This window comes from Erpetoichthys calabaricus, chromosome 6 (assembly GCF_900747795.2).
Source record: "Erpetoichthys calabaricus chromosome 6, fErpCal1.3, whole genome shotgun sequence".
In the NCBI taxonomy this organism is placed as follows: domain Eukaryota; kingdom Metazoa; phylum Chordata; class Cladistia; order Polypteriformes; family Polypteridae; genus Erpetoichthys; species Erpetoichthys calabaricus.
This window is the reverse complement of record NC_041399.2, coordinates 2,881,603-2,906,986: the sequence shown is the minus strand read 5'-3', so window position 1 is coordinate 2,906,986 and position 25,384 is coordinate 2,881,603. Positions and strand designations below refer to the sequence as shown.

Sequence of the window (25,384 nt, the reverse complement as noted above, 5' to 3'; positions counted from 1 at the left end):
AACTTTAGGGAAACGCAAGAAAAAAAAAACTAAAAAGCAGCGGCGGCGGCGGCGGTGGCAGACGTGACAGACGACTGCAAACACAAACATCGCAAGCACCTGAGGCATGAGAGCCACAAAAATACACAAGAGAGACGCGCATCTCCAGCTTTCTACAGGTTTTCTACTTTAACCTCTCAGGTTTCCAGTTAAAAGCATCAGCCCTTTCAATTTAAAGTTCTACTTCAACACAGAAGAGAATCCTTTGACGTGAGTCTCGGTTGAACAAGTTGAACTTTTCCCAAGGCCCGACTACACTTTCTGTTTGATTCCCACTCATTTCCCAGTCTGCGGCACAGCAGGTCCACCCAAAGGCTTGTAACTTGCACACCAGTACTTATTGCCAATTATGGCCCATGGATTTCCACCTTCATTAAACTGTGGGGGGTGATCAATGTGGCACGGGACTGGCACCTTGACCAGGGTTGTGAGCCTGAGGGGCACACAGGGCACACTCTCTCTGACACTGGAAGTTTTCCTCCGGTGCATCCTATTCCATTGGTCATCATGGAGATGTTTGAAGTCCTCCTGTGGCCAATTCAATGGATCAGACTGATTAGGCTAGACACCCATCTGTCTACTGAAGGTCCTACAGCCATGAGGTCGAGGGAATTGCCTGCAAAGACCACAGACAGGATCGTGTTGAGGGCAAAGCTACAAAACAATTCCTGCAGCACTGAAGGTCCCCAACAGCGCCATGGCCTCCGTAAATCTTAAATGGAAGAAGTTTAAAACAACCACAAGTCTCCCTACAGTCGGCCGGCCGCCTGGCTAAACTGAGCAAGTGTGGAGGAAGGACCTTGGTAGATGAGGTGACCAAGAACCTGATGGTCACTCTTGATGAGCCCCAAAAAGAAACTTCCAAAAGGAACAAGTGCCACTCCGCCGATCAGTGTGGCCGGACAGAAGACTCCCCTCAGTAAAAAGACACAAGGAGGATGAAACTAAAGGACTCTCAGCCTGTGAGAAACAAGATCCTCTGGTCTGATGAAACCAAGATTAGTGTCATGTCTGGAGGAAACTGGGCACCAGTCATCACCTGTGCAGTACCATTTCAACAGGATGATGGCAGAATTGGGACTATAATGGAGTCTGGTTTGAGGGAACGATGAGCGGGGCAAAGTCCAGCGACACCCTCTGCTCAGAGTGCTTTAGACCTCAGACTGGGTCAAATGTTCACCTTCAGAATGGACAACAAAGGGGGAAGGCTTTGGAAATGTCCTGGAGTGACCCAGGCAGAGCCAATCAAGAGACCTGAAAACAGCTGACCACCGAGGGTCTCCATTCAACCTAAAAAAGCCTGAGAGGTCGAGCAGAGAAGAATGGCAGAAAATCCCCAAATCCTGTTGTGTGAAGCTCATCATGTCCACCGTGGCTGGAATCGACAACAAAGCATTGAGTAAAGAGTCTGAACGCTTGTGTCAATGGGAAGTTTTTTGATTTTGAATAATTTTACAGATATTCCAAAAATTTTGATTTGTCATTCTGGGGTATCGAGTGCTGCCCAATGAAGCAACGTAGGCCTCAGCGTTGGCCTCTGTTATATGCCATTTGGTATGGGAGTCGTAAAAGCTGTGTTAATATTTAGTGATGCACCGTCTGTTGGAATAGCAAAGACATTAGGACAGACTCACTTAGCCTTTTATAAGGTGGATGCCCTGTTTGACTTTCTGTAAAGCTGTGACTGATGAAGCGCATGGGCACATTTGACATCTACACAGTCTCTCCAGCAATGACGAAGAGTGAAGGAGCGACTACAAAAAGTCTTCACTGCTTTGCAAGTTTTTCTCATTTTCTCAGCATGGAATCTCAGTGGATCTAATTTGACACTTTTGACGTCAACCGACAGAAAAAGACTCTTTAATGTCAAAGTGAAATCAGATCTCTGAAAACTGGACTAAATTAATTAAAAGCACCAAAGAATGGATCTCATAAGTATTCACCCCCTTTAGCTCAGTATTCAGTAGATGGCGGCCATGACAGCCTCACGTCTGTGTGCTCAACTCTTGTCATTTCTCTCCATTCTTCTTGGCCATGGTGATCATCAGTGAACTGACGTCTTGGACGGAGACCTGGACTCTGACTTGGCCAGCACAGGACATTCACATTGTTGTTTTGAAGCTACTCCTGTGTGCCTTTGCTCCATTGTCTTCTCCCAAGGAGCAGGTTTCTTGCAGAGGCCATCAGCTTTGTTTCCAGGATGTTTTGCTGCTCTAATTTTGCTCTCACACACCTTCCAGGGCCTGCTGCAGAGAAGGATTTCCACAGCCTGCTGCTGCCACTGCTATGCTTGACAGTGGGGATGGCGGGTGTGTAAATGGCATGCAAGGTATCATGGCACTTAGTCTGCTGGCCATGAAGCTCAATTGTGGTCTCATTAGAGTGCAGCATCATCTTCCAGCTGACTTTAGAATCCCCCTTGTGTCTACTGCCCTGATGTCCCGTTTTATTGATTCATTTTATTTTTTTACTTTGCCACCTTCCCATAAAGCTGTGACTGGTGAAGCGCAAGGGCACAGTGCTACCTGCACAGTCTCTCTAGCTAGGAGGACAGACTGAAGGAGGTGAACCTTGAAAGCAAATGGAGATTAAGAGGGGATATGATGGGAAGGAAGGCTTTACCACAGCTGTTGTGGTAAAGCGAGTAAGGGGTCTGTGGCGGTGCAGCTCAGGCTAGTAGGTATGAGTGGGCACAATGTTGTGAAGCCGTGGGGTGTTCAGTGAGGGAGAGAGCTGATTGGCTGTTAACATGTAGTCATGGCCGGCTCTGCTGTCCCTCATTGACTTGGGTTGTTAAGGTGAAGCCCCTGCAACCCACACATGCCCTGTTAATTCCAAATGTAATGCATCAGTATGGTCCAGATATTTTATTAATCTTATACTTAAATGTCTACGTGTGGAAGTGTGTGTTTCTGAAGTGAGAGTTGGGGTAAGGGCTTAGGAAACAGAAAACTCACTTAACCGCTAATAACACAAGCGAGGCGAGCACGTCGGCAAAATGAAACCTCTGAGGAAAAAGAAAGTCGCTTAGCTGCTAACATACCGCAAAATGGTATCCTTTTTACTTTTCCTCCTGCCGCTAATACACAAGCGAGGCGAGTACGTCGGCAAAACGAATCCTCCTAGGAGAGAGGTGCCCAGAGGACTTCCTTTTGATTGATCCTTGGAGGGAGAGAATGAAAAGGAGAAAGTGAAGACAAAACTGAGTGCCATAATGAACAATGCTGCACATCCTCTCCCTGTGACATAACAACACTGAGGACTTTTCAGCCAAAATATCATTCAGCAAAAGTTTACCAAGAAACACAAACTGGAGGTCCTTTATATGAACCGCCTCACTGGGACTGCGACTGCCAAGTCAAAAGTCTTCCTCTTGATTTCATTTTGGTTTTAGTCATCCTGGTGTGTGTTCAGACCATAGTGTGTGCGTATATATCTAATTTATATATAAATGTCTAGGCGTGGAAGTCTGTGTGTGTGTCTACTCGGCCCGGAAGTGAGAGATGGAGTCGGGGTAAGGAAATAGAAACTCACTTACCCGCTAATAACACAAGCGAGGCCAGCACGTCAGCAAAACGAAACCGCTGAAGAAAAACAAAGTTGCTTAGCCGCTAACATCAGCAAAACGCTATCCCTTTTACTTTTCCTCCTGCCGCTAATACACAAGTGAGGCGAGCACGTCGGCAAAACGAATCCTCCTAGGAGAGAGGCGCCCAGAGGACTTCTTTTTGATTAACTGAAACCTCTACATTTCAGTTTTTATTCTGATAATTTCAATAGTTTCTAGGACCCCCGGCTTTTTACAGCACAGGCTTACACGGCTAGTATTTATATAAAAACCTTGGACTTTGGAATACAATTTCATATGCTGAATGCATGTATGCCATGTTTCTGAAAAAATAACTTGAGAAATATCAAACTTATATTTTATGGGCCAATTATAGACACGTTAGAAAGAAACGCAGACTTTATGGACCTGATGTTATTTTGGTCAATCGAGATGAACAGGATGGAGAGGCTCATTGGGCTGAGTGGCCTATTCTGGTCCCAAACGCTCTATAATGTCATTGACTGTAGCTTGTGACTCCTTCTCAGTTCTCCAAAGTCTCTTGGTGGCCTGCCTGCCTCACTTCTTCAGTCTTTGTGTACCAGTGGTCTGCCAGGCTCTTTGCACTTCGTGATGACTGGATTTTCAGGCGACTTGAAAATGTTCTTGCGCTTTCCACCGAGTCGCCTGTTGTGTTCTTTTGTCCTCATTGTGTACGTTAGGCCACCATACCGGCTCAGCACAAGATGGACCCCTCCAGGCACAATCCACTGAAACCTGACAGGTGCTCTGCATTGAATGAATGATGTGACATCTAAAAGCAGTGGGCTGCACCGGTGACGTGCCAAATTAAAAGAGATCAATTATTTTATATTTGTAATTATTCAGACCACTTTGTAGAGATCTGTTTTCATATTGATGTTTAAGAGGCTTTTTCTGTTGACCAAAGTCAAATTAAAACCACTAGGATTCACTAATCTATTAATTATTATTATATTATATTATTATTATAATTAATTATTATATTAACTATGCGACTCTTCAATTCCACCCAGGGGGGTAAACGTTAACATTTAACATTATACAAAGTTATTGTCTTTTTTTCACCTGCATTATTATCATTCTTTAATTTAATATTATTTATTGTATCAGTATGCTGCTGCTGGAAAATGTGAATTTCCCATTGGGATTAATAAAGTATCTATCTATCTATCTATCTATCTATCTATCTATCTATCTATCTATCTATCTATCTATCTTATAGTGCCTTTCACATCTATCTATCTATCTATCTATCTAATCACAATGTGAAAACGTCCGGGGGGGGGGGGGTGTTGAAGACTTTTTACAGGCACAGTACGCCACACACTCTTTATACTTTTCTGTTTGTTTGCGTTTTTTTGCTGATATTTCTTTATTGTCAGCTGTTCTTTTGGATTTGATTGAGTACCTGTGACAATAAACTTCACTTGACGTGACTTGATGCCATAAAAGGGCAGCCCCCAGCAGCTACTGCTACTTTAATGAAGACAAAGACAAACAGGATGGAGTGACCAGACACAGAGACCCCTGCAGGAAATCGAAAAACGGGAGGAAATCTGAGCTGTCAATTTGAGAATATGCACATGGCCGAGGAAACAAAGCCAAAAGGTGAAAAGGGCACAGCAGTGTCTAATGGGGGGCCTGCCAGTGATGCTCAGAGCAAAGGAGTTCAGAAAGGAAACCCAAGGACGTCCATTCTAACTTGACGTTAATCTCATAAGACGCCTCCGTTTGATAACCTGCTGATGGAAATAACAGCAACACTCATATTGTTTGCACGTCCTCAGCTCACACACTAAACTGCTCTGTGACACCCAAACGGAGTAACCCAGCAAAGTCTGAGAAGACAGCGAGTTTGTCACAAAGTCCGTCCATTGGCCCGTCGTTCTGTATGCAGCAGGCTGGTTCTGTTTTAGGAAATGGGAGACGGCAGAGCTGGACAGTAGAAATTTAGAACTGTGTGTGTGTTTGTGCATTTTGTACCTAAAATGACATGTTCACTAGTGTGACTGCACATATCTTTCATGTGTCTTAATTAATGATATCAAAAATACAATTGGAGTTCTGCTCCGAGGCTAAGGATCTGCGCTGGCATCCTGAAGGTTGCCATTTCGAATCCCCGTCACTGCCAAAACAGATGCTACTCTGCTGGGCCCTTCAGCAAGGCCCTTAACCTTCAATTGCTCCAGGGGCGCTGTACAATCACTGACCCTCCGCTCTGACCCCTAGGGGCATGCGAAAAGATGCATTTCACTGCGTGTTGTCCTATATAACTATGTATGTGACAAATAAATAAAGAATTATTAATTATTAATTATATTCTAGTAAATAAATCTTCTTTCGGCTGCTCCCGTTAGGTGTTGCCACAGCAGATTTGTATTGTTGTCCGCATGTTGATTTGGCAAAATTTTACACTGAATGCCCTTTCTGACTTAACTCTCCCCATTTATCCGGGCTTGGGACCACCATGAAGAAACACACTGGTTTGTGCATCCCCTGTGGCTGGGTTCTCATCTAGTAAATAAATATACACCCACACTTTGGTTGGTGAATTGGTGACACTAAATGGCCTTCTGGTGGCCCAGGGTCTGCTCCTGCCCTTGCACACCCATGCCAGCTGGGACAGGCTCCAGCACCGCTCCATGACCCTGTCCTGGATTGGGTGAGCTAGGCACTCAAGGGAGCACAGCAGGAGAAGAAGGTCGATGTGGCAGAAATGACAATGTTGAGATGGACGTGTGGAGGCAGGAAAGGAGGCTGAAGTGGTATGGAGATGTGATGAGGAGAGACAAGGAATACGGTATGTGGGCAAAAGGCTGATGGGAAGAGGAATGAGAAAGCCGAGAAGGTCAAAGAGATGTGGATGGACAAAGTGAAAGAAGATCAGAAGGAAAAGAGTCTGACTGGGGAGGAGTGAACTTTATGGAGAAGGCTGATCAAGCACATCGACTCCACTTAGAAAGAGAAGATGAAAAAGAAAAGAAGAAGGGCCTGATGGTGGAGAATGCGGTGGATTGAGCTGTTTGGAGAAGGATAATGAAGGACAATAAATAGAGAAGAAGAAGAAGAAGAAGAAGAAGAAGAAGAAGGAGGAGGAGGAGGAGGAGGAGAAGGAGGAGGTCGGCTCTTGCTGCCATTGTGAGGCATTGTGGATGAGAGCCGTGTTTAGCTCGTCTTTTGCACAAGACTAAGACCCAAACAGTGCACAGAACTCCAGGTGAGACGTCACTAAACCAAGTATAACCTCCCTTAGGTTGTACTCCATCCACACTGGGGTCACTACATGGCGTAACACTCTATTTGGGTCTCGTTTGCTCAGGATTAAGACAAGTCCATTTTTCAGCTCTATTTTGTGTTGTGTTGGGTTTATGGTTATTCCTCCTCTTTTAGGGTTTTTGTTATTTTCTTTTTCTTGGGATATTTATAGTAGTTTTGCCAGTTCCCCATTTTTGGGCCTACCTAAGCTGAAGCTAGCAGGTAGCTTTAGGGGGCTGGCTGTATTAAGGTGAGGCTCTGCTGGACAGACCAGTTAAGCTCCTGGCCTGCTTGAGTAGCAGCTTTTGGAGGCCTCACTCCTACTGTCCAAATCACGAGAGGTAACAATGATGTGCGGTAGCCAACAGTGATATGGCAGAGGCCACGCCAAAACACAAAACAACAGTGTCCACAATGCAAATGAATTAGAACATGGCTCAATGACGTTGTCATCATAACGACTAAAATACTTGCCATAAATAAAATATATTCACATTCTGATCACAACACTCAGGAGATGGCCGGGCCATGACTTCCAGCATGGTGGGCGGCCTTGACATAGAATTTATGGGAGATCAATACATTTAACTGAAATGAGAAAAATAAAACATGCAAGCAGACAGCCTCACCCCTTTGTAAAGCATCCCGATCTCCTGCACACTGGAGTGACAATGTCCATCAGCATGGCATATCGCAAGAGCACCTTTGGGGGAAGCAGATACTGGGGGCCGTCGAGGCCGTCCTCTTCTAAGAAGCCCTGCAGCCTCTGCACAGACGCGTCGCTGTCTTGGCTCTGTTTCCGTGCCAGGTGCTCAGTTGTTTCCATCTTGAAAAGGAAGGACTTCCCTTCATGCAACTGTCTGCCAGGCTCGCTGCTCTTGTCGTCACTGACTGTCGGAGGCTCTCCCTCCTTTGAAGGACTGACGACGTCTGGACATGGGATAACCTCCAGGACCTGCCACAAAACACATGCTGCTGCTTAGTGTGGAATCGTCAATATCTCCATGAGAGGCACTTTAAACTACAAAGATGAGTCTTTATTGGTGGAGACGTTAGCCCTGGAAATGACTCAATTATTAGCCTTCTTTTAGTACCGGGGTGTTGTACCGTGTTAGCCATTATGGATGTGGTGAGAAGTTAAGCAAAATGACCCATTTTATTGGCTAACTAGAAAGATTACAACATGCAAGCTTTTGAGGCAACTCAGGCCCCTTCTTCAGGTGAGATGTAATCTTTAACATATGCAGCCCACAAGACTTACTTCTAAAATCTACAATAAACCTCTGCAATACCTCAGATGAGGCCAGAAGGCTGCTGAGGTACCTACAGTATGTCCTTCATCTCACTTTGAGAGGACCCCCTTGGAATGACGCAGCAAAGGCCAGAAGCCTCGATTCTTCAGCTTGTGCCGGGTTACAGACCACCACCTGCTCCATGACCGCTGCCTCCGAAAGGATTTTGAACCAGCATGCCTAGCATGGACTGGCTACCCTCTAAAACACTGGTTCGTAACCTGTTTTGATCACAGACCCCTTTAAGAATCTACTTCAAAGACCCCTGATATTCTATAGGGTGTTCCACAAGGGTCTCTCCTTGGTCCGCTGCTCTTTTCGAATCTCCATGATTCCATGAGGTCAGAAGATTATCTCAAGGCATAACGTGAGCTCTGCTGACGACACACAACTGTATCTATCAATAGCGCCTGATGACCCTGACTCTCTTGGTTCACTGACGTCAATGTCTTACTTGTGTTTCTGAATGGATGAGTAGTTATCTTCTCAAACTAAATAAGGAGTAAAAGGATATAATGAGGGTATTAGAAATAAACTTGATCCATTAGGCTTAAAAGTCAAGACAGAGGTAAAGAATTTAGGGATAACTATTGACTCGGACCTGAATTTTAATTCACATATTAATCAGATTACTAGGACAGCATTTTTTCACTTAAGAAATATAACAAAATTTAGACCCTGTGATGGATGGCCAGTAGCTCAACCCGGCCGACACATCCAGGACGCTAGATGGAGACTTCCCTGCAGCTTAGAGGTGCCCTGGATTCCCGCAGGGCACCATGGGAGATGGAGCTCGGCTTCACAGCCTTGCTGGGTGCTGCCGTGTGACACTACAGGGAGACGCGGGGATTTTGGTTTCCCATATAACTCGGAAGTACTCCCAAGTCACGGGAACTGAAGAACAGAAGTACTTCCAGAATGAAGAAAATACAAGTCTCCATCTGAGAGGTCTCCCATAGTCCTTTATATAGTTCTTGACCCGGAAGTGCTCCTGTCCTTTTGTCCATGTGATTTATTAACACCTCTGGGTCAAGAACTATATAAAGGACTATGGGAGACCCAACAAGCAAGCCAGAGTTGGGAGGGAGTGTGACGGAGCTGCTGGGAGGAGAGGAGGAGAGTTGTGGTGTGGAAATATTGTGAGATTATTATAGTTACTGTCTGTTTATTGTGGTGGAGGTGCTTTGGGGAACTTAAAAATTAAAATTAATTTTTAATTTAATTAAAATTAAATTATTTCTTAGTGCTATTAAACCTGTGTCGGCATCTGTTTGTTGGGTTTCATGGGGCAACAGCGCCCTCAAGCGTTCACCTATTGACACCCCTTATACAGTAACTCTGCAAGGTGCGGAAAAATGAGTTGACACTTTTGTTTTCAGTCGGATGGATTACTGTAACGCACTCCTCTCAGGACCACCAAAGAAAGACATCAATCAGTTACAACGAGTGCAGAATGGAGCTGCCAGAATCTTAACTAGGAAAAGAAAATCTGAACACATCACCCCAGTCTGAGCGTCAGTACACTGGTTACCAGTGCCATTAAGAATTGACTTTAAAATACTGTTAATGGTTTACAAAGCCTTCAATAATCTGTGCCATCCTCCATCTCAGAATGACTCTCACCTTACACACCAAATCAGGGGTGGGCAATTATTTTTCCAAAGGGGCCACATGAGAAATTGGAACGGTTTTAGAGGGCCAGAATATATATAATATACCTAATATATACTTAATACCTATAATATTCTTAATTAATTTCCAATATACAGTACTGTGCAAAAGTTTTAGGCAGGTGTGAAAAAATGCTGTAAACAAAGAATGCTTGCAGAAATATAAATAATGATTGTTTATTGTTATCAATTTACAAAATGCAAAGTGAGCTAAAAAAAGAAAAATCTAAATCAAATCAATATTTGGTGTTCCTACCTTTTGCCTTCAAACCAGCATCAATTCTTACAGGTCCACTTACACAAAGTCAATCAATCAGTTACAACGAATGCTGAATGGAGCTGCCAGAATCTTAACTAGGAAAAGAAAATCCGAGCACATCACCCCAGTCTGAGCGTCACTACACTGGTTACCGGTGCCATTTAGAATTTACTTTCAAATACTGCTGATGGTTTACAAATCCTTCAATAATCTGCGCCATCCCAAATCTCAGAATGTCTTTCACTTTACACTCCAAAGTGTAACCTTAGATCTTCAAATGAGGGTCTGCTTAGAATTCCAAGAGCTAAACTTAACAGAAGTGGTGAGGTGGCCTTCTGCTGTTAGGCACCTCAAATCTGGAATAGTTTACCAATAGAAGTTCGCCAGGCTAATACGGTGGAGCACTTCAAAAAATTGCTAAAATCTCATTACGTTAACATGGCTTTCTCAGAGCTCCATTTTAGTGTAACCCTGATATTCTGTATATGCACTGAATTATCGTTTTTATCATGGCTCTGCACTCCGTACAAACCCCTACTGTCTCTGCTGTTCTGTGGTGTTGATCTGCGCCCCCCACCATCAGGGCACCTGTGCAGTCCTGACATTTGATGGATTGAAGGCCAGAGGTCCACATGACCATCACCGTCTGATTCTTCCACATGAAGCCTGAAAACCCTGAGGACTGATTGAGATCATTTATGTATTAGGAAGGCTGGGTGGTCTTGTTGCCTCAGAACTCCTGCAGATTGTGTTTTCTTTTCTCCAGCCCTCTGGAGTTTTTTTGGTCCTCCCTGGCCAGCGGACTTTACTTTATTCTTTGTTAATTAGTATTGCCTAATTTTATTTTTATATTTTTTTCTTTCTTCATCTTGTAAAGCACTTTGAGCCCCAGCGTTTGTATGCAAACGTGTGACAGAAATAAATGGTGTTGTAGTTGATGAAAGCTATGGACCCCCGCTCCCCAGAAATATTCACATAAACACAACTCTACATGCAATGAACATAATGCACTTTATTTACCGAGATTTGATTGTCTCATACATATATGACATACACAAAGTGTGATTAAACTTTAAAGTAAACTTGTATGTATGGGATGTATGGTGACCGCTATTTTTCTCGTGTGACTTTTTTCTTGTCCATTATTTTTCTCACAAGTACGTAACTCACGGATTAAGTTTAGGCGAGATAAATACTTGTGAGAAAAATAACGGCGAGAGTATAGTGAATATAAATAACGTTCATTTTTATCTGACCCTCACGGACCCCCTGAAACCCATTGTGAGAATTACCCGGACACCACCAGTTGGAGACCACATCTTTATCCAAAATACCTTTTTATTTTCTCTCCACAACACACAAGTCAGTCCCGCACAACAACACAGTGCCTCTAGCCCCAGTCTCCCTTCTCCTGGGCCTTCTCTCTCTTTGTCCCTGGGCCACCTGTCCTCTCTCTCCAGGAGCTTCGTCCTGCTCCTGCTCCCTACTCCAGCTCATTGATTGGAGGGAGGCGGCCCCTCTTATCCTCACCCGGATGAGCTCCAGCTGCTCTCCATGACGTCACACATCCTGGTGTGGCGGAAGCGTCAGGAGAGCACCCAGAAACACTCCGGGTGACCCTGGAAGGATCGTCCTCCATAGGTGTGGCGGAAGTAAAATAGTCCCTGGCTCCATGAGGCTCGGGGCGCCCCCTGGCGGTGACCAGAGGCCCCAACGGTCCTGAGCCTCCCTGCTCCCCCTCCGTGGGCCTCTTCTAGTCCAGGACGGTTGCCCCCTCGTGGCCCGGAGGACAAATACGCCACAATCTAGTCTTTCCAGGCGTCCCGGCCGGGTCTGACCCCCAGCCATGTATGACACCATCCATAGACCCCCTAGGTCAGGGGTGGAGAACTCCAGGCCTGGAGGGCCGCAGTGGCTGCAGGTTTTCATTCTTACCATCTTCTTAATTAGTGACCCGTTTTTGCTGCTGATTACTTCTTTTAATTAACTTGACTCGGGCCCCTTAGTTGTTTCTTTTTCTTTAATTAGCAGCCAAACAATAATGAGACACAAAACAAACCGCCACATGACCAGCTTCCCTGTGCCCATCACACAATATCTGAAATTAAATTGAGGTGGTGGTCTTGGTAAGACTGATCTCTCAGGTCACCAAAACATTTTGACATTGGGTGCAGAAAAACAACAGTTTTTGAAACGTGTGCTGTGGCAGAATGAGAGCAGCAACAAGCCATGGAATTAAATAACGAGTTTAATTAACAGCAAGAACTGGCTTCTCATTAAGAAAGTGATTGGAGTGAAACTGGTTCGAGTTTGAAGCCCCAGTTTAGCTGGTCATCTGTTAGCTCGTTTCATATCTCATTCCTGTTTGGCTGTCATTTAATGAAGAAAGAAATCAATTCAGAGGGCTGAACTCTTCTAACAGGGCTATTAAAGTGAAGGGGAAAAAAGTTAATTAGTAGTGAAAACTGGTCACTGATTAGGAAAAGGGTGAGAATGAAAACCTGCAGCCACTGCGGCCCACCAGGCCTGGAGTTCGCCACCCAAGCCCTAGGTGGTCCACGGACCTCAGGTTACAAACCGCTGTTCTAAAGGCTAAGAGAGGCCAGGAGCTCCAGGATGGCTACACTAACCTGGAGGAGCACAACTCGCTATATTAGCCCTCTTCACATGGGGTCGTCAGTAAGCAAGCCAGTGTCAGTGAGCCGATACCTCAACTTTCATTCATTTTAAACGGGAGTTAATTTGCAGTTAAACCAGACATGTCAAATACTTGACAAATAAACCTGAACAACTCAACCGATCTTCATACAGTAAACCTCACCTCGGTAAAACCAGGAGGAATGTCTGGTGCAAACTGAGAGTCCTTTCATCTTGTCCCAGCTAACTAAAAGTACCCACCATTGTGCAGCCTTTATCCTCCCAATACTTGGCTCCATGAAGGTCACGTTTTCACTTAGAAGCAGGGGCTGCTTTACTTTAGAGTCCTGACAGCACCATGTTTCGTTGCCTTTTCACAGATGTCACTCTCACAAGTCTCCTGTATCAGATACCAAACGCTGTGTGCCTTCACTCCCAAAGCATGCAAGTTTCCAAAGCATGCAAGTTCCAAAAGCACTTCCAAAAATAATGTCCTATAGAGGGGGAAATCCCATCAAAAACCCTGGCAAAGCAACAAAAAGGGCCTCATAGAATCTTTACACAAGATATCTCTCTCTATATATATATATACATATATAAAATCCAATGTAAGTCTGTATGTCTGTCTGTCTGCTTTTCACGAGAGAACTACTTAACGTATTTTCATTGGGTTTTTTTTTTCTATAATTTGCTTGAACATTCCGGTTGATTTTGCAGCCTCTCTCATCACGTTAAGTATTATAGTTCAATTGCAGAACCTAATTTATTTGCGTGAATCTGAGAGAGAGGCAGCGGGCCGAGGGGAGGGGTGCGGGGACCTCCTCACTCACACCCCAACCTCAGGTCGTGTACCTTACCTCCGCTTAACTAGCGAATGAGAGAACTATTTAACAGATTTAGAGAGGGCTTTTTTCTAGAATTTTCTTGAACATTCCGGTTGATTTTGCAAAATAGATTATTGCGCTAAGTATCATAGTTCGCGTGCGGTACTGATTTATTTGCATGAATCCGAGAGAGACACAGCGGGCCGAGGGGGGCCGGTCCCTCCTCACTCACTCACTCGTCAGCCTCAGTGCGTTCCTTACGTCTGTTTAACTAGCGAACAGGAGAACTACTTCACGGATTTAGATCTTTTTTTTTCTATAATTTGCTTGAACATTCCGGTTGATCATCATACTAAGAATCAGAGTTTGCTTGCAGGAGTGATTTATAATCACCCTAATCCAACACAGAGCCTGCGGGCCGAAGAAGGGGGAAGAGTGACGTCAAGAGTGGGGAGCCAGGGCAGGGCCTTCCTCACTGTCCTGTTTCACCACTACATGGGTGGAGCTGCTGGGGACGGCTAGTTCTTCAATCAAAATGAAACTCCATGAAGCACAAAGGCAAAAGGATTTGCTCAAAAAAATATGGCAATCCTATACAAGCAATACAGGGTGGTCCAGATCTAACTATGCAATTATTGCATTGCATTACAAGTTGCATGGTTAGATCTGGACCACCCTATAGTCCCAAAATGAAATCCCAAAAAGATTCATTCCTGAACGGAATGTCAAAAATCAAGTAACTACAAAGCATATTGAATTCACAAAAAGCATAAGAACTCATCAAAAACACCTTTTAAATGAACCATCAGCAACTGTGCAACATCCTCTGGATAATTATAGGGAGGAGGGCACTTCCTGGCAGTGATTGGCAGGTGACCCCGCCTCTTTGGAGGGGCCACCCACAAAACACGAGGAATAAAAGCCAAAGCAGAGAATAAACAAAAGTAACCTGTGGCGGAGATATGACAGTCAAAAGCTGTGTGTCACCAAGTCCGCTCTAAATCCTTTCTCGACAGTTGGTGGTGCACAATTTAGGTACAGCAGTCTAAATCGGACAACTGATAATGTCCCATGATCTGCTTACTTGTCAGTTAAGTTACTTTTAGATAACTATAACAAAATGCATTAAGTACAAAGTCCCCGATTTCATATTTTCTTACAAGCATGTACACACTGGTTAGTTTATCTGAGTTTAAACATATACATAAATTAATAAATAATACCACTCTTTTTACTATTCTTTTTTTTATATTCACATACCTCCCAGTGGTCTTCCCATCTTTTTTGCATACTACCCAGAACTCTTTGTCTCTGTCACTCCTATGAGTTACTGTCACGCTGACCAAACCTTTCACCCAAAAGTCACCTGCTGGTCAACCTCTATTTAAAAGCGACATCATAATAAGATTGGTGGACTCAGGATTGGGTCACTGCTTTTTGCAGATGATGTTGTCCTGTTTGCTTCATCAGGCCGTGATTTTCAGCTCTCTCTGGATCGGTTCGCAGCTGAGTGTGAAGCGGCTGGGATGGGAATCAGCATCTCCAAATTCGAGACCATGGTCCTCAGCCGGAAAAGGGTGGAGTGCCCTCTCAGGGTTGGGAGCGAGATCCTGCCCCAAGTGGAGGAGTTCAAGTATCTCGGGGTCTTGTTCACGAGTGAGGGAAGAATGGAGCGTGAGATCGACAGGCGGATCGGTGCGGCGTCCACAGTGATACGGGCTCTGCATCGGTCTGTCGTGGTGAAAAAGGAGCTGAGACGTAAGGCAAAGCTCTCAATTTACCAGTCGATCTATGTTCCTACCCTCACCTATGGTCATGAGCTATGGGTAGTGACCGAAAGAATGAGAAATGAGTTTCCTCCGCAGGGTGTCTGGGCTCTCCCTTAAAGATAGGGTGAGAAGCTCAGTCATCCGGGAGGGGCTCAGAGTAGAGCCGCTGCTCCTCCGCATCGAGAGCAGTCAGATGAGGTGGCTCGGGCATCTGATCAGGATGCCTCCTGGACGCCTCCCTGGTGAGGTGTTCCAGGCACGTCCAACTGGGAGGAGGCCCCGGGGAAGATCCAGGACACGCTGGAGGGACTATGTCTCCCGGCTGGCCTGGGAACGCCTCGGGATTCTCCCAGAAGAGCTAGAGGAAGTGGCCGGGGAGAAGGAAGTCTGGGCATCTCTGCTCAAGCTGCTGCCCCCGCGACCCGACCTCGGATAAGCGGAAGAGGATGGATGGATGGATCTTATCATAAAACACTTAAATGTTTTGGTGTTCCTGCAGTGCTCAGCGTGGCTGCCTCACAGCACCATGGCTCTTGTATCCTAAACCCCAACGACCCCCTGCTGTCCATGTGAAGTCTGCACGTCTCCCACATGCTATACAAGTGCACTTGAGGGTAACTGGTGGCTCCAAAATGGCGCAGCTTGTGTGTGTCACCTCCAGGGTTGGCTCCTGCCTTGTGTCTGGTGATGTTAGGACAGGCAGTGTACCCCTTATCCATGTCCAGACTAAGTGGGGTCAGGAAAGGATTAACTGTGGCTGACAACGCCACTCAGATGTTACTACTTGAGCATGGGAAAGGCGCTATATAAATAACATCTATTATTACAATTATTAACTGTTTACTGCGCTGCAGTGGCTAATTAACAAGACCCTATTTCATCATCTACTATACTTGAAAGGTTCAAAGATACTTTCATGGACTTCAAGTGAATTCATTTAATTGTAAAGTGCAGAAAGATCAACTCACCTGGTCTGTTGTCTTAAAGATGAATACCTCGGGTTCTGCTTTTGCAATCAAAAAGTACCTCAGTCTTGAATTGGGAATGCCCAGCTTTATGAGAAAAAGAAAAAGCATGAAAATGAGCAGGAAAAGCCTCAGCAATGAGAACTGGTGACGGGATGAAAGGTGAAGTCCGTCGATTTGTCTCATGGCCTCTTTTCTTCCTAAGGAGACGGCGGTCGTTCATTTGTGGTAGTTGCAACGCTTCCATGTTCTGCCACTCTGTGATCGCCAGCGTGGCGTTCCGAGCCAGTAATGTCACGTCATGTCACATCAAGAGAGGCCCGCCGAACCAACAAGCTGATGAAGAAGTGAGGTTTAGTTATGGGGGCGCACACTCTGGACCTGTTTTTAGACTGAGAAATGTTGGGAGGGTGGGCTGAGAATAAAGACAAAACTGATGGCTGTTATGAATGACGCTACACAGTACATCCTCTCACGAAATGCAACAGGGCCGCCTTCATACCTGCAGCAATACACCTCGCCGGGCCTGTGCTCTCGTCTTTCGCCAAGTCACAAGTTTTCTTTCTTTTGACGTGAAGCTCTGCCTGCCCCTTACCATTTGTTGGTCACGAGTCCTGTTGTCAATTTAAAACTGCAATCCCATGAGGCTTTAGTTTCCTATTTAACAATATTTTAACAAAAAATAACACGTTTTGAGCATACGACTGGAAAACGGGCATGTAGGTCATGTGACACGAGTCACGCCATTTTGTTTTTTCTTTTTCCGTGGATGCTTTTCACATCATTTACCGTTGTACGGCGTCGGTCACCTTTGGCTTGTGTTATATCATAAACTTTATTTGCTGTCCGTCCTGCATGAAAACCTGAGATTATATATTTTTTTTTTCTTGGCCATCACTACAAACTACATGGGGGTAAGGAATCACTTTTGGGTGGAGAAGTTAAAATGGTGATGACGTTACTTGTCGTGACTGTCACATGACAGCAACTGGCCTATCAACAGCTGGCAAACAGACTCTGTGGCTTGTACTCAGTTATTCTTTACCTCCTACTTTCTTACGAGATCTCCAAAATGAAGACCATTTGTGTCAAAACTGTCCAGTGTGGAAGGCAGAAGTCTAAGGCTACCTGTCATTGTCACCTAAGATGACTTGAGAGGTTCTGCCAGCACTGCCTTCAGATGTTATCAACTTCTTTGCAATCCTTCTTTAACCTTTTGTGTGGCTATTTGTGCTGTGTGAAAAATTGTGACCAAAGGTGACTAATGTCATGTCATTCTCTAACCTGCTTAAACCAGACTCGGGTTGCATTGGGTGGGGCTGGTGGGGTGGGTCTTGGGTAGCCTATCCCAGGTAGGAACAAATCCTAGACAGGGCACCAGTCCACCACAGGGCAGACACACACACATACCCAAGGGGCAATTTAGTGTTACCAGTTCATCTAACCTGCATGTCTTTGGGTTGTGGGACGCCAACACTGGTATCCAGCAGTAGCACCACCACCGCTGTGCCACCATGTCACCCATAAATACATGTATAAAATGCAAATTAATATTTTTACAAATTACTAAATACATAATTAGTATAAAAAAAAGTAAACTTTACGGATGGAGCCGTCAATGAGCTTAACTAAGGGTAAAACTCTGGGTCAAGGGATGACAAAGTGCACTAATGTCTTTTCTTCCTCCTCTGCAGATCACCAGAAAGAAAGACCACCTAAACCCCAACCAGGCCCCACTTCCGTCTCCAGACCACGCCCTCCTACTGACCTCACTCGGATCCTCCATTTCAGTCCCACCGCCTATAAAGCCAGCCACTTGCCTTTCCCAGTCGGTCCCGTCTCGGACTCAGTCATTTGTGACTACTCGATATTTCTCGTTTTTTTTGAGCCAGTGTTAATAATATATGGGGTGGAACCTCAAACCTTTCCCTTGTCTGTTGTGCTCTTTTACTGAGTTTAACTGTGCATTTGAGTGGGCCACGTGATAGACTGGCAACCTGTCCAGGGCAGCTGAATGCCGTCACGATAGACCCTTGCCTCCCCAGTGATCCTGAAATGGATTAAGCAGATCTGAGGATGAGATGTAATGTCGTGAAGTAGGAATCTTCAGTTAAATTGGATGAGAGCAGGGTTTCTAAATCTATCGTTTGGTATTTAATCATGATGGCTCAGAGTGGGTTACAGTTTATCTGCTGCAGGTTGATTATGTAATCGACCTCACTCCAATGACTGTCATCAATCTCGACGATCATTCAACCCCAATGTCTGCTGTCATTGATCAAGGGAACACACTGGTCACAGAGAAATATGTCAGGGCACCAACCAGGTCATCCCTTTCTACAACGTCCAAAAAATCAACAGGCGCTCGATGGCACATCAAATAAACCAAAAATAGCGTGAACTACAGAGTAAGTAACAAGAATCAGTGTTCTATTAAGTGTGTCCGCTGTTCGGTCTGGTCTCTCCGGAATGAAGCAAGCCATCCCAGGAGCACCTCAGCTTTGGAGCAGAAGGACCGGTAGGAGCGCAGGTAATTTCCCTCCACTCTTCAGTCTTTGGACAGCGGGAGGACATGGAGAGAACATGCAATTTCACACAGGGAGGACTACTACTGTGCCATCGTGCTGTCCCAAGGTGAATAACGGTGGAATCCAAAATTGGATTAAAAAGTGTTAACACAAGGGGTTCTTCAAACAGGATGAGCAGGATGTCAAAAAGATCAGAAAGCGCCAACAACAAAAAGAACAGTCCCTGAAATTGAACAAAAATTGGTGGTCAGCGTAACTAATTTGCCTTTCACTTTACTCAAGCTGAGGCTTTGAACTCCAAAGCCTGAATGCCACACGCAGAGCAATCACCACCTTAAATACGTTTGCCGCCTCGCTGCCAGGTGGATGATATCTTCGGTGCTCTGGTGTTGTGTGCTGTTGTTCAGCGTTTGTCCCTGTTGATGTCCATTGCAGGTACAGTTTTGTTACTAGCTAAACGAGCTCGATGGACTGAATGGTCTGCTCTCATCTGTCAGATTTCTTATGATCTTATCTCCTTTCTCTATTAACATTATTTTCTCAGACACCACTTTAAACAATTTTGAATTAAGTAACACATGCAAATATTATTTTTAGGAGTAGTCTTTTAAAACTTCTCTTTATCTCCTGGTTTTTTTTTTGGAAATTATTGGATTTGTCCCATAGAGAAAGTCAACGTCCTTATGGGTTTAACGTCTGAGGATTCCCCTTATCAGCTAAGAGGACTTGCCAGCCAATCCTAGCAAAGGTGGCCAGCAGCGAAGTCACCATACTGCTAGATGGGCCACCGCCTCGTGTTATTCAGGGCGTATCGTGGTGGGGTTTACTCTAATGGCGTTTGGTTATTGAAAGCTCAGTACGCAGTGGCTGTTGTGCTTTTCTGCCTTTCGCCATCTTCACGTAAAAAACGCCATCCGCAACTCTAAATTCTACACTATGTGCCATCTCGTCAGCTGGCACGATGTAGTTTCTGGATTATGTAAATATAAAAACACACTGGCTTCAATACCGCACTTTTATTTGACATGTGTGCTCTGGCTGGCGTTAAGAGCTGCACTTAGGGGGTCGTGTCAGGCCCAGAGGCTCATGGGCTTGGGCTCCATCTCTGGTTTGGTGGTACGGTGACTTGAGCCCCTCAGTACAGAGTTAAATGAATTTCAGTTTTTTTTCCAGTGTACTTGACACCCATGTTGGAGGATTTTTCATCAGATGTGGAGGGTGTCCAGTTAGAATGTGTTATAGAGCTAAATTCACTCAAGAGAGTGGGCAAGTGGAAACTGGTGACTCCATAGTTTCCATAACCTGATGTGTGACTGAATTTCCAAGCTGCTAAAGAACAAAAAAGCCAAAAAAAAAAAAAAAACGCTAACTGTTTTCAATTAGAAACTTCTGAAAGGCTAACAAGGGAGCTCTGTGCTCCCGCTACCTCAGGGGCGCACTAAACCCTTTATGCGCTTGGAGAGGAGCGAGCAGAAAGGCACTGGGCACGCAGGGCAGCCGCCGCGTTCATTAAGACACAAGAGCAGAATTGTGCTCCTTCACTGACACTCGAGCCACAAAGCTATGGAGCGTACGAGCAAAATGCAACGTGCCACAGACAAAAAACAGACAAAAGAAAGAGTCACAGCGGGCACAGATACACAACGGCTCACGCCACACCGCGAGGGCACAGCCAACATACAGACGTGCTGGTCCCATTGAAGTGCTGTCTGCCTCCTGAAAGGCGATGACATGAAAAGCCGTTGTCCCACCACCAAGTGTACCTTCTTGCCTCTGAGATGTCATCGAGTAAAGAAAAGCAAGTGTGACAAGAGATCAAGTGTTAATTCTTCTACAAAGAGCTTCTCAAATGGCCTGGACACGTTGGTTGGTACCCCTAGAAAAAGACCCTCAGTGGGAGCTCAAACCAGCTCTTTTCTTGACTTCACATCCCACATGTATCAGATTGTGCAATCAGACATTTAGCCGATTTAAATGGAGAAAAGTCGTCACTCACAATGCTGTTTGGTGTCATCGTGTGTCCCACACTGACCATGGATTGAAGAAAGCAAAGAAGAGATCAGAAAGAAAATGACACACACGTATGTTGAAGGCAAAGGCTAGGAGGCCATCATCTCCAAGCAGATTGACAGTCCCATGGCAACAGATACAGATATCATGAAGAAGGTGAAGGTCCGTGGGACTGTCAACAACTTCCGTGAACGCGGCTGTGAGAGGAGAATCAACCTCAGAATGGGCAGAAATAGCACAAGGAGACCAAGCTGAACTCCAAGGTCAAGGGCCATCAGTGTCTGATCGTACCATTCATCGCTTTCTGAGTGACAGTGGGCTCAACGGGGGGGAAAAAAAAAATCGAGGAGGACTCCTGTTGTGGTGTGAAATGTTGCATATACGTTGATAAATATGGTGTAGGTCTTTATTTGTAACTTAAACAAGTCATTGTAATACACTGGTGCCTTAATCTTGAGTTTAATTCGCTCCGTGACGGAGCTTGTAACTCAAATTACTCGTATGTCAAATCAATTTTCCCCATTGAAATGAATTGAAATGCCATTAATCCGTTCCGGACCCCCAAAAAACAACTCAATTTTTTTGTTACATGTTTTTAAGTAAGAAAAATGTACTTATAAATAATGAATATTGTATAAAAACACAATACAATAGAATGTACTGCAATAAACCGGTATAATGTACAGCATTCACCTTGGAGATCAGACAACTTGACGATGCTGACGGAGGTGGAGGAGAAAGGCTGAACTGAATAACTGAATCTTATTCTCTGATTTCTGCCCATGTCGCCACGCCTTACTCACTTTCATCTGCAGGGGTTTTCTTTTGTGAATTAAAGGCTCTGAGGTTTTCCGAATGATAAACAAGCAGCGGTTTAATCTTGCAGTCGGCGCTCGCATTGGTGCACAGTGCCAGGGTTAGTGTATCCTTCATGGGTTTGTGGCCTGGCATCCTCTTCTCCTCTGCCGTTATAGAAGTCCTCCTTGGCATCTTCTTCCAGAAGAGTCCTGTCTCATCACAGTTGAAGACTTGCTGGGGGGACGTATCTTTCGGCCGCTATAATTCCAGCAAAAGTTTTGAGGTAAACCTCAGATGCCTTCATATCTGCGCCCGCTGCCTCACCATGCCTGACAACGGAGTGAATGCCGGTCCTCTTTTTAAAATTCTCGAAACAGCCCCGACTGGCTTTAAACAGCTCGGCCGATGCCTTGTCCGTCGAAGTGCCTATAAATAGCTTGTGCCTTCTCGCAGATTATAGCCTACCCATCAGAGTATCTCCTGCGAGCTGCTTCTCCGTCAACCACACCATCAGCAGCTTCTCCATATTTTCATGCATAGATGCCCGCTGTTTAGAAATTATTTTAATGCCCTTGGCTGGCATTAAAACCTTGATCGACTCCTTCTGCTTCAGTATGATGCAGATTGTAGAAGTGCTACGCTCGTACTGCTTCACCAAGTTGACTACGCGCACACCTTGGTCATGTTTTTCAATGATTTCTTTCTTTAATTCAATGCACATCATCCGCTTCTTCTTCTCAGCATTGTCCTTCGTGCTCGCCTCGCGTGTGTATTAGGGGCGGGAGGAAAAGTAAAAGGGATACCGTTTTGCCGATGTGCTCGCCACGCTTCTGTAATAGCGGATAAGCAAGTGACTTTCTCTTCTGAGGTTTCATTTTTGCCGATGCGCTCACCTTGCTTGCGTATCCTCGGAGGTGGAGCCCTGACCCCGACTCCACCTCTCACTTCCGGGCCATACAGACAGACAGACAGACAGACACACTTCCACACGTAGATGTTTATATATAAGATAGGCGCTTGAACCAAAACTTTTATGCAAAGTCTGATTTTGATTAAATATGGAATAAGCAACAATGGGCGCTGATGATTTTGTCAGTTTCAAGTTCTTTCAGGGACAATTATGGGTTTTTCTTTTTTTCGTGGAGGGGGACCAACATATTTGCCCACATCTGCGCAAAAACAAGAGTAACGTCTTCTTCTTTCAGCTGCTCCTGTTAGGGGTGGCCACAGTGGATCATCTACTTCCATATCTTCCTGTCCTCGTCATCTTGTTCTGTTACACCCACCACCTGCATGTCGTCTCTCACCACATCCATAAACCTCCTCTTAGGCCTTCCTCTTTTCCTCTTCCCTGGCAGCTCTATCCTTAGCACCCTTCTCTCAATATCCCCAGCATCTCTCCAAACCAATGCAATCTCGCCTTTCTGACTTTGTCTCCCAACCGTCCATTTTGAGCTGACCTTCTAATGTCCTCATTTCTGTCCATCCTCGTCACACCCAGTGCAGATCTTTAGCATCTTTAACTCTGCCACCTCCAGCTCTGTCTCCTGTGCCACCGTCTCCAGCCCATATAACATAGCTGGTCTCACTACCGTCCTGTAGACCCTCCCTTTCACTCTTGCCGATACCCGTCTGTCACCAATCACTCCTGACACACTTCTCCACCCACTCTCTTTTTCACTTCTCTTCCACAATCCCCATTACTCTGTATTGTTGATCCCAAGTATTTAAACTCATCTAAACCAAGAGTAACATTTGTAAAAATTAACAAAAAATAAGACAATAAACCTTGTGCTGCCTCAGCAAAAGAGAACTACCGTCATGTCTCCCTCCTACCATTGCTGTGCAAGATTCCAGAACGCAGAGTCCACAAACAAACAGCTCTCTTCTTATCTCTCTGACAACAATCCATAAGATCCTCTTTGATCTCAATTCCGCAGTGGTCACTCCACTGAAGACCACCCTGCCGTGAGGCACAAATGCTCTTAGAACTTAAAGAAACTACAAATCCCAGCAGCCCCGGTAGTACTTTGCCATTGGTCAGCTCCCACTAAGAAAAATATGATAGGGCTACCAGAAGAAGCCAGCAAAAAAAGGTCAGTCATCCATCTTTTGTGTTTCCTCGCTTCACCCCACCTTTGGATTGCAAATCCAGTGTTGCATTGCGGTTTCTTTCTGGATTTGTCCTGTGCTTGCTTGTTCATGGAATGTCTTCTGGGTTGGTTAAAGTCTTCATCTGGGGAGCGCTCCCAACTGTTTTGGATCTTCACACAACAACTGGAACACGGCAGGACTTGGGTTCTTAGACTAGCAGGCTGTCTGGATTTGGGTGGCACAGATTCATTGATTCAGAATAGTACATAATGGGAAACTGTTGCGCTTGGGTTGAGGAGTTTTCTGCAGTGGGTCACCACGGGCAGTTTAAGCAAATGCCATTGATCTGCTATGTTCTACGTCAGTGACGTACCAAGGGAGAGACAACCAGGATGACGGTTGGTGGCGATTCTGGGTGGGGGATTATTTTTATATGCTTCAGGTTGCACAGTATTGATCAATGGCATTTAAAGGTCAATTTGGATAACTAAGCCGACTGGGCGTGTAACGATAAGACTCTGCAAGGAGGGTACTGTGCAAAGGGAAAAAACGGGCGCAGTAAGTTTCAGTTGGGTATGGGAAATCTGACAAAAATAAAATGTGCCAAGGGCTCACTTTAAAATAAGGAACATGGTATGGGGCGAAACTTAAAATACAGTAAAGTTAAGTCACATATGCCGGAAAACGTAAGGTCATAAAAGGTGTAAGCGATGTATTTATTGACCAATCATTTCATATGTCAAACTTGTATAATCAGGAATCAGCTCTACTCATGTAGCCCCCCCCTAAAAGATATAGAAATGTATAAATCACTTTGTTTGGGGCCAGCTTGCTGAAAGGAGGCGCTCCCTCTTCAAACAGAAAATAAAGACGCACTTGGTAAGCTTCCTCCTGCCTGGCTACTTGACTCAAAGTGGGGCTCTTTGGGGTCTTAACTTTCACATGGCTCTCGAAAACACAAAAAGAGCAGAACTGTGTCACGAGAAAAGAGTTTAAGAAGCACTGGGGCAGGACCAGCCTTTCGTAACACTGCAACTGTGGAACCCGAGAGTTTATGGAGCGTATTGTGAGTGTTTATCGCTAACCGTTTGGTGCTTGATGTTTTGTCAGGTTTCTTTTGCTGTTAGTTAAGTGATGATCTCCATTGGGGTAACTGGGTGGAAATTTGTGAATGCGATGTGTGTTGATTGTGTTTGCTCTCTTTTTTGGAGGGTCAGATTTAGAAAACTTGTGTTTGCACAAATTGGGGCTAGAAACAGGTGTACACAACTTTCCTCACAGAAGTCAAGATTTATAAAAGAAAACTTGACGGGAGAACTTGTGTACATTCATTGAAACTTGAAACCATGCAACATTTTGGAGAAATGGGGAAATGACGACGTCTTCCAGCAAGGGGGGAAATGCAGGCAAATCAGAAAAACGTTGGCTCATGTATAGAACAATTCTTTAAGGAGACAACCATATTTAAACTCAAAAGTGACAAATATGAGGCATAGACTCTATTTTACTTCATTTTTAAGAGGGCCCATACTGCGTATTTGCACTGAAGAACTTATTTTATGTTTGTGGCAGTTTACAGCTGCTACCTGTTGTCACTTCACAAGGATTAGAAACCAAACCGCAGTACAAAACACAGAGGCGATTCACTCGGTGCT

General features: G+C 44.9%; 1 protein-coding gene across 1 annotated transcript in view; it reads right to left on the bottom strand.

Annotated features, from left to right (window-relative positions):
- The window catches only part of trdmt1 (tRNA aspartic acid methyltransferase 1), a 127,354-nt gene that overhangs the window by 27,235 nt on the left and 74,735 nt on the right, over window positions 1–25,384 (bottom strand). The window contains exons 7-8 of the mRNA XM_028803363.2: window positions 16,303–16,386; window positions 7,513–7,838 (exon numbers count right to left, since the gene is read on the bottom strand). Of these exons, the coding sequence (XP_028659196.2) occupies window positions 7,513–7,838; window positions 16,303–16,386 (410 nt within the window). The remainder of the gene's footprint in view (window positions 1–7,512; window positions 7,839–16,302; window positions 16,387–25,384) is intronic.